At 37.8% G+C, this 9,543-nt stretch overlaps 2 protein-coding genes and 1 pseudogene across 4 annotated transcripts; 1 reads left to right on the forward strand and 2 right to left on the reverse strand.

Annotated features, from left to right (window-relative positions):
- Positions 1-17: 17 nt before the first annotated feature.
- On the reverse strand, positions 18-2,132 carry LOC147763955 (uncharacterized; annotated as a pseudogene).
- A 528-nt stretch (positions 2,133-2,660) lies between these two features.
- On the forward strand, positions 2,661-7,116 carry LOC106174827 (uncharacterized). Of its 3 annotated transcripts, none has more exons than XM_087002154.1 (6): positions 2,661-3,051; positions 4,412-4,555; positions 4,993-5,060; positions 5,259-5,305; positions 5,530-5,649; positions 6,037-7,116. In XM_087002154.1, exons 1-6 carry the CDS (start codon positions 2,876-2,878, stop codon positions 6,067-6,069), a joined length of 588 nt encoding a protein of 195 aa, XP_086858280.1. In that variant the 5' UTR covers positions 2,661-2,875; the 3' UTR covers positions 6,070-7,116. The 3 variants fall into 3 exon arrangements, with proteins under 3 accessions (XP_086858280.1, XP_086858281.1, XP_013411977.1); XM_013556523.3 differs by having other exon boundaries at positions 2,690-3,051; positions 5,007-5,060; positions 5,259-5,415; XM_087002155.1 differs by lacking the exon at positions 4,412-4,555 and having other exon boundaries at positions 2,663-3,051; positions 5,007-5,060; positions 5,259-5,415.
- On the reverse strand, positions 6,997-8,775 carry LOC106174795 (bifunctional peptidase and (3S)-lysyl hydroxylase JMJD7). The gene has a single exon (XM_013556489.2). It carries the CDS (start codon positions 8,449-8,451, stop codon positions 7,255-7,257), a length of 1,197 nt encoding a protein of 398 aa, XP_013411943.2. The 5' UTR covers positions 8,452-8,775; the 3' UTR covers positions 6,997-7,254.
- Positions 8,776-9,543: the final 768 nt, after the last annotated feature.

Below are 9,543 nucleotides of genomic sequence, written 5' to 3' on the forward strand. Positions count from 1 at the left end.
GTCACAGATCTGTCCCGCCTGTAGCTGCCTTTCCCGCCTTGAGCTGACGTCCCCTCGTGCAGATGAGACAAAAAAGCAAAGAGGCTGACGCAGAGTTTGAAGTTTGAACTAAGAATACCTTAATGCATTCGAAAATCATTGCAACAACACAAGCATCTTTCTCTTTTAAATCTGATTTTTGATGCAGCCATTGCGCAGTCCGTACATGACATACAGTGTAGCTGTCAAACTTTGCATACGGCAAGCACGTGTATTGTGTTTATATCTTCAGGAGCAAATGTTTTTTTTATAAGCAAAAAAATACCATAACATCTGGCATCTCATTTTCCTCTCAAAAAGATATTATAAATTTTACAATTCACATCTTAAATACAGAGAGTAAAATTTAAAAAAGCAAAATTAAATATGCTTTACGTTTGATTTTAGACTTATAACATTCAACTGTAGATTTACTGTGGAGCAGTTCCTTTGATGGACGGATACTCGAAATTGCTGCTGGTCGTCAGGGCCACTGTGAAGCTCCGACTGCAAAGGTATGAATAGTGAGCAAGCTAGCTTTATAGTGCCCTGACTGTTGAGGAAACGTGGTGGTATCATCCTGTGGGGATGAAGATGCAGTCGCCTTTATCCATAGTGACTGCCGACCATGGTATATTCGGAAAGCTTGGAAATTTTTCCATGTCAACTTTCCCAACATCCACAGTGTTATAGCTACCGTCTTTTCTTAAATCACCTTTTCCGACTGATAGATTTTTACAGATATTCACAGATATGTCTCTAGCTAGATAGATGATCATTTTGGGGCTTAAGTCTGACTTCAGCCCAAAATGGCCATCTATCTAGCTAGAGACATATCTCTGAATATCTGTAATATCTAGCTAGAGACATATCTGTGAATATCTGTAAAAATCTATCAGTCGCCCTAGTAGAGGGTATAGTACCCCCGCTACTAAACCACAGCAAAGCGTCCTGCAGGATTTTGGTATAGCCACCACACAAGAGGGGCTTCATCATTTTAGTACCCAAGCTGTAGACCATCTAGATATTAGCTTCTTTGTATAAATTTAGGAAGGTGGACATCGGCATGCCTCCTTGTAGAGACTCCTTTCCCTTTTCAATGTCGATCTTGATATATTTATTTCGTAGATATTTATCAATCCACAAGTTGATCGCTGGGATACCTTTAGCTTTCCCTTTAAATAGAAGTGGTTTGCCGGGTTTAATGTAGTTGTTGTAAAATGTCGCCGGGTCGGGCCAAAAGTCTTTGATTTCAACCGTTCCTTCCACATGACGTTGAGACCCTAAATACTGTAAATGCCCGCAGGTATCTCCTCTGCAAAACAAATGGCCACGAGGCCAGCAAATAAGCAGAAAGCAGAGAAAATAATAACGTGCGACACAACTCCCATATTTTCTACTTGAATGTTGCCCTACCGGATAGGAATACTTCATACTCGTTTCCTGCAGCTGAGAAGTGGCAGATTTTCTACTTTAGTAAAACTCATGGAAGTAGAGACTAGATCGATTTGAGAATGTGAGATGGCGCTACGAGCGACAGAAACGGTTAAAATTTAGTTCGTTTGTGTTTGTGTGCGTGAGAGAAGGAGAGAGAGAGAGAGAGAGAGAGAGAGAGCAGATGCAGATAAATCTGTCTGAATCTATTTGCTATTTGCAATCGCATAAGACAAAATCAACCTAATGTCCACGTTTACAAAAGTTGCATTATGTGCACCAAATGAAACGTTTCATAACCAGTCAAATCTTAGTTTACCATAATTCAGAACTCCACACAACTCAGCCATTTGTTTTATATGTATGTTTATGTAAAGCGTTTAGTTTGTTTCTGTAATAAATTTTTATCATATAATGTAACACATTGCTGATATCTTTATGTGACTTGTATTTGTAGTGCTGGATATGTAAAACTGTATTACTGGACAGTGGCCTAAATTTCTTTAAGAATAAACGGTTCACCTGTTTCTTATGTTGACTTCATGCTGGTTAATTAATTAACGCATATTTGTAAAGAAAAAACACCAGAGGGTTCACAGAAACAAAAACTGGCGTCCTTTGAGAAGAGTGAGAACTTATTTTGAAGCATCTACTCATGCCATTTTGGCTGAAAAATAATCGGTTAAAGTTTTTAACACTCAAATGTTTCTAAAGGTCTTGTAAATATACATGTATAGATCTGAATAAAACAAATTCAGGACATACGTTGATCGCAGATATATTAATTTATATGAATAATTTTGAAAAAAATATAATAAAACTAACTCAAATTCTGGAAACGAATGTGTCCCTTTTTCACGATTTGAAAAGACCGATAATGTGTAAACGACTAAATAAATAAATAAATAAATAAATAAATAAATAAACAATTTTATGAATATTTTTTTAGAATAAGTTGCTCGATAATTAAATAGCTATTTGTTAATGAATACGATAAAAATCAACCGAACCGATGCAGCATAGGCCTGTTGTTTTGATATGTATAGAAAGCTGTCGGGTATTTCCCTAAAGCTAGTTGATTCTTTGGTGATTACATGGATGAGTTTTCCTATCTGGAAAGGTCTGTTGCGCTTGGAGAAGTAAAGGGCCAATAAGTAGGTGAAGCTGGACGTGATACCTGAGATACAAAATACTTATAAGCTCAATGCGTTGTGTGCTCCGTATTGAAATACTAGCTCTTTCCGAGCGAATTGCGGGGTGAAGATTTGTTCGTGATGCCTTAAAACCCGATCAGTCCTGACCCCTTACTGACTGCCATCTATTCACTGCTACTTAGCTGCATGCTGTAAACAATTCTACGTCAACGATTATTGAAATGTGTGCATAGGTTCTATTTCTTCGCGTTGTACATATAGGCTTCACAATGGCGGGTCTCGTGATAAGCTATCAACCTGCGAGCAATATTTTGGGACCAGTGCCTGGGGATGATGGGGGCCCTATAAGGATTAGACCTATGACAGAGCAAGACTCGGAATACGTCGCGAAGTTGCAGGTCGAGGCGTTCCGGGAGAAGTTTGAATGGGCAGTTGGGAAATCTAAGTAAGCTGGAAACCATTACTTATTTAACCTACTGATATGACAGTTTGTAGAGCGACACGAGGTATTATGATACATTCCAGGGGCGGATTTAGGCCGTCTTCTGGGTCTTCCGGAAGACGGTCAGATTATCAAGTTTACATTGACTGGTATCTAATTTCTTCTGTCGGAAGACGGTCAAAAATAGAGGATGGATCAACAAATATAATTTGGAAGACTCGATCTCAGAAAAACTCTGGATCCGCCCCTGGAATGTATCCGCATTCGCATGATTGCTAGTGTAATGTGGATGCAAGTCACACTCTAAACTAAACAGCGCATTCTTTTTAAGTAAAGGTATAACAATTGACAAAAGCCCCGTTACTACAGTATTAATATCGTTATATCACCTGTTCTATCCACAGGCGCTTGCCTATTTTTAGCGTTGAGAGACCTACATTTATGTACGCATTATAATTGGGTCGTATACACGCTCGACTGTCATAGTCCGAAGGTTCATTGGTCCGAATGTTCACTATAGAACCTTCGGACCAATGAACCCTTGATTAAAAAATCGATGAAAATGTTACCACTTTTCGGACCAATGAACCTTCGGACCAATGAACCTTCGGACTATCGAGACGCCCCCCGGCTGTCACCTTGATTGGATAGTAAACGATTGTCGTAAAATCGCTAAATGATATTAAAATCGGGTGCATAAACTAGAAAACCACCTAGGACAACCTAAGACTGCCACATTAATCCAATACAATGCAAAAATAAACTATAACAAGTGGTTAAAGCCTTCAAACCGAATGTCGTAAAGTCCCCATATGTCTCTATGGCGGTATATGGGGACTGTAGTACTTACATACTAGTAGTTTTCAGACTGTGCTATATATATTTACAGATTATTATCCTGAGGACCCGTTTATTTTGTATTCAGCCCGAATATTCAGAAAATAAAGCCTTTTCAGTGTTAACAATATGTATTAAACACAAGCCTTTGTCCCCGCTTTTCAAGCTTTTTACCTGGGCTACGTCATGTATTGGTTCCCAGTTTCAACAGTGAATTGTGTTCAGACATTGTTCAGATTGCATCGAAAGGCTTCTCAATCAATAGAACATTAAATTTCAGTGTCAAACTAAAACAGGGAATACAAAACATGCAAGTCATCATCACGTTTGTTCTGGTGGAGCTCAGCGAATAATTAGTACATGTCGTCTGTCGTTGATATGATGACAACATTACTGTCCTTCTACATGTATATGGCATTAAATCAGTTAAACGACAATCATTATCTTCATTATGACCGATTATGACAAGCATGGTTCTCCACTAAGCAGTTTTAAATTATACAAAGTTATTTATATTGACTTTCAGTGTCAATAAAGTGAGTAGAGCGTTGGGCAATGGGTTGAGAAGATCTCCTCAATGGTGGCCCAGATATTTCGTTGCCGAGTTAAATGACGAGTTCGGCTGTCACTTTGCTGGCGCAATCGTATTAGGTTTCTATGCAGACAGGAGGTAAGCCTTAAGGATGGTATCTCTCTTACAGACAAAAAAAAAAAAAAAAAATCTCAGAATTCTGTCAGAAAAAAATAATAAATCAAGTATTTGCTTATTCCTTCAAGTTGAACTCAATTTCGTTCATAGCTCAGTGTTGACAACAAGAACAATAGTAATGGCATTCAGGGGCTCTATGATATGCAGCAAGTTTTAATTAATGACGTAATATGATGCATATTTGCACACTTCAGAGCCACTTGTCTCTACGTACATGTACACTAGTCTTTAATATTAGAAACAGATATCAGATCAAATTATGAGCTGTGCCACGAGGGGTTTCTTCTCAGATTGAAAAACGAGTCGGATATTAAAGTTATATCTTGCCAAACCACTTAATTTAGGCCTATGTGACAAATACAGCAACTGTACATATTTCTAACAAGTCAAATTCTAAGGTTTTTATTTTCAGCTTGCCAGAACCTAATTTTGACACGAATGGACTTGGTTGCAGAGCCATCTGTGGGTATGTACTGATACTCTTATTTGTTTTGCATCTAAAATGTTAACTTTCCACTCACAACCTTGGGCATAATAACGAATATGTCCAAGGTTCAACCAACAGTAAAATAACTACAGTTTACAGGCTTGGTTTGTCAAATGATTTATGGAAAAGCAAAGAAATAACGAACCTCAATTAGTAAAAGGTGTGGATTCCTTGCAGAATGGCGTGTATGGAAATGGCTCTTGGTGAAAAACGATCAAATCCAAGTAAGGGTTACGTGGAAGCCATATGTGTAGATTCCAAGTATCGTGGAAAGGGGATTGGCAAAGTGCTTCTGGACAGAGCGGAATACGAAGCGAAAGCAATGGGATGCAGGGTATTTCTCCTCTCCTCGCCCCTCTCTCTTTCTCTTTCTCTCTCTCTCGTGCTATATGCATATTCTGTATATTCAGAAACACTTGACAAGCAATGTTTTTTGTTTTGTTTTCAGTCCATTTATCTATATGTAAAACAAACAAATCGAGCAAAGAACCTGTATGAGCGTCAAGGCTATAGAGTGACTGAGAACCATGATGGTTGCTGTTGCACATATTGTGCAGTTGGAGTCAGGGTAAGGACTGTAATAAACATGCACGCCGTGGTTTATCACATGCTAACATATATAATTTAGACAAATTTATGTTTGGGGGGAGGGTAAAGGCAAAGTATGTACTTTTTTGGGCCCCTGTTCACTGGGGTTTTGGTCCACAACCTAATATATTTTATAACTTGCTTGACTTTAATGAAATATTTCTCATACAGAAATGAATGGGGTCCCCTAACACATTCCCTGCTACTTTAGCATATGACTGACTTGGTCTGAGACTTTTATACTAATAATTTGCCAATAATTATATCAATTTTGGTTTGACAATGGTGCACTATGAACCAACTACTGAAATGTGATATATGCTGTAACGTAATTATTGATAGCTAACAAGTACTCAATTTCTTTTAGCATTTTTACGAAATGGAAAAACAGCTATTTTAGAATGAAACAGGAAGACAGGATATGCTGATGTTGTCGTACATATGCCGTGCAGGGAAAAAAGAAAAGACGGAACAAAAAGGAGATATGCATCTACAGAAATGAATTTCTATATGATTAACTAACCATGCTGTCAGTGTATGCAGGTGACTTAATGTCTTTCCACAGCAGTATTGGACATAACCGATTTGACATCCTTCTGTACAGAATGACATATGTCAGTAAAATAAGGGCGGTGCCCCGATTCCTCCATAGGAATGTACCAGAATTACTACCAGTCAGCACAATTTTCTGTGATACACTGTATATGTGCTGTTAACAGAAATATATATATATATTTATTGTAGCCTCTGAATCTCAGGTGTATGTGATTTGAAAAAGAACTTTACAGTATTTCTATATCTCTTACTTAGCTCTCTAGAATTTTAAGAAATATTATTGTTTAGATATAAAGAATTTTTATTAGTAACGCAAGAATTTTTAGCTTTTTAGTGTGTTAGTATTTTTCAAATGATATATTCATGATCTAATGAAAAAGGAAAAGACGGGAAATTTACTTATTTGTTTGAGAGTCCTCATATAAGCACCAGGTCGCGTGCAAGTGTCATAATATTGTTTAATGTACTTAAAGAACCCGTTTCAAATAGTTCTTTGTTTTGTTGATTGCTTGTGATTATGTAATATGAGTTATATGCAATATGTTGCTCGTATTATGTTCGTATAGTGGTCTTTGTCAGATATTTGTATATTTAAAGATGCAACTTTTTATTTTTGAATTTATTTTATTTTTTAATTAATTTATTATTTATTTATTTATTAATTTTGCAAAGTGACATTGTAATATATATTTTAACTACAGCGTGTTTGGAACAAGAAACTCTGGAAGACTCACAGGTACCCAACCCGACGTCTTCTGAGAATAGTGAGAGATTCTTTTTGAAAACTTTATTATTGCCATTAAAGCTGTTAACATTATATGTCCAAATACCATTTAGCAAAATTCTTACAGATATCATACATCTGAATAATAATGGTCTTTACATGTGTTGACCACGAATCTGCTATTATTAAATATAGAAGGATGATACATCAGAAACTCACCACCATCGTAAGTGACACTAAAAAAGAAAAAAAAAGGAGGGGGGGGGGGCACGTAAGCAACTAGCGGGCTGTGAACAATGTATTACATCATAATTCTTCATGTTTTTTCTCGTTTTCACCCGGATTCTTTGCCTCATCATTAACTTGAAAATTCGGGAATTTTTTGATGAACTCGTCAATGTCAAAGGAGTTCAGCTCCATCCAGTCCAGAAGCGAATCATTATTCCCATCAATAAAATCAAAAATGTTTATCCACTCATCCCGCTGAAGATCGCTTTGGGCTTCTTTGGTTGCGTCCAGAAACTCATCTTTACTGATTTCTTGGTCTTTGAATGGCCTCAATAAGTCAGTTAGCTCGCCCCTCACTTCTTCATTATCGTAATTTAGAGAAGCTACTTTGAATTTAGTGAGGGGTAAGGATTCTGGAAGGTCCCCTGGCACCGCGCAGTCTGTGTGGTTGAACTTGGGAAGATGGGTGAACCAGATGTTGATAGCAAGATTACGCGGACCTGTTGAGGAAACGTGGTGGTACCACCCTGTGGGGATGAAAAGGCAGTCGCCTTTATCCATGGTGACTTCCGACCAAGGTATATTCCGAAAGCTTGGGAATTTTTCCATGTCAACTTTCTCAACATCCACAGAGCTATACCCGCCGTCTTCTCTGAAACCATCCTTTTCCACCAAATCTTTATACTTTTTATCAATAAATATCAGCCGCTTGGTTCCATCCATGAGACAGTTGATGTTGTCAATATCGTCGCTGTGCAGCACTGACTTAGTACCCCCGCTACTAAACCACAGCACAGCGTCCTGCAGGATTTTGGTGTAGCCACCACACAAGAGGGGCTTCGGGAGGTGAAACTCCTCCATCATTTTAGAACCCAAGCTGTAGACCATGTAGATATTGGCTTCTTTGTATAAATTTAGGAAGGTGGACATCGGCACACGCAGCATGCCTCCTTGTCGAGTCTCCTTCTTTCCCTTTTCAATGTCGATCTTGATATCCCCGTACTTATTCCGTAGATATTCATCGGTCCATAAGTTGAACGCTGGGATACCTTTAGCTTTCCCTTTAAATAGAAGTGGTTTGCCGGGTTTAATGTAGTTGTTGTAAAATGTCGCCGGGTCGGGCCAAAAGTCTTTGATGTCAATCGTTCCTTCCGCAGGCCGGTGAGACCCTAAATACTGTAAATGTCCAGGTATCTCCTCGGCAAAACAAATGGCCACGTGGCCAGCAAATAAGCAGAAAGCAGAGAAAATAACAACGTGCGACACAACTCCCATATTTTCTACTTGAATGTTGCCCTACCGGCTAGGAATACGTGTAATCTACCTGTACGTGTAGGCTCCTATATAGTGCTACCTGGTACAAATGCCTGATATGTCACACCTGAGTTCTTTTTTTCATTACATAGTCCAACAATTTGAGAACACAGTTTTATATAGTGGTTTTGTTCTCTGACATTGGGGCCACGGCTGTATCACTTCACTGGGTGACAGGGGTGAATTATTGTCATCTAAATGGCACATCCTCCATATTTTGAAACGAAAATGGGTTCAAATAACAACCACGCAACTTTTGTCAGCCCAAGTAGGACGGGTCCTTATCATCCAGAGCGGGTAGGTTAGGTTTGGTCCACTTGTTCCGCCTAAGCAAAAAAAAATCTTCAATTTGCTGTTGCACGTGATAATTGGTGGGAATTCGATTAAATGCTTAAATTAAACCTTTGAAATTCTTTAAAGTGAACGAAAAGCTTTTATATTGCCTCTGTAGCACGTACGGTGTCCTTTGGTACAACATGTAGTAAGCATACAGTTTCATTATCAATATATTGGTCCATTTGAATAAGACATAAAAGTAAAAAATGAAGTTAACATATATTTGCGAATTTTAGGCTACTTTTTCTAAATCTCTGGTAACAGAAAGTGAAAATCTAGCTTTTTGTGAAATTATGGAAAATTCTAAAAACCCATGCTTTGCTAATATGGGGAATTTTCCGACGGTTTCCTCTGTTTTATTAACAAAGGTTTTAAAAATAGCAGCCCTTTGGATAGTATTTGCAAGTTGTTTATGCTAACAAAAATTAGACTGCGCTAAAGGGGTATTACGAGATGCACGTTTAATTTATTGATGATTTTTTCTTCTATCCCAAGAATGTTTTTCCACAATGCTTGTATCTTTTAAGAGAATGTAGTTTTGCCGTGTTTCCTGTAAAACATTTAACAGTGCCCTGTCACCACATCGTCTAGCGAATCATGGATGTAACTAAATATAAGATTTTATTAAGGGCTAAAATATTACAAAAACATCAAACAACTAAAATTGGTGACCTGCTCCAAAAGACACAATTATTTATTATTATTTTTTTTTTCAAT

This window comes from Lingula anatina, chromosome 1 (assembly GCF_051362555.1).
Source record: "Lingula anatina isolate TDL-2025a chromosome 1, LinAna3.0, whole genome shotgun sequence".
Classification (NCBI taxonomy): domain Eukaryota; kingdom Metazoa; phylum Brachiopoda; class Lingulata; order Lingulida; family Lingulidae; genus Lingula; species Lingula anatina.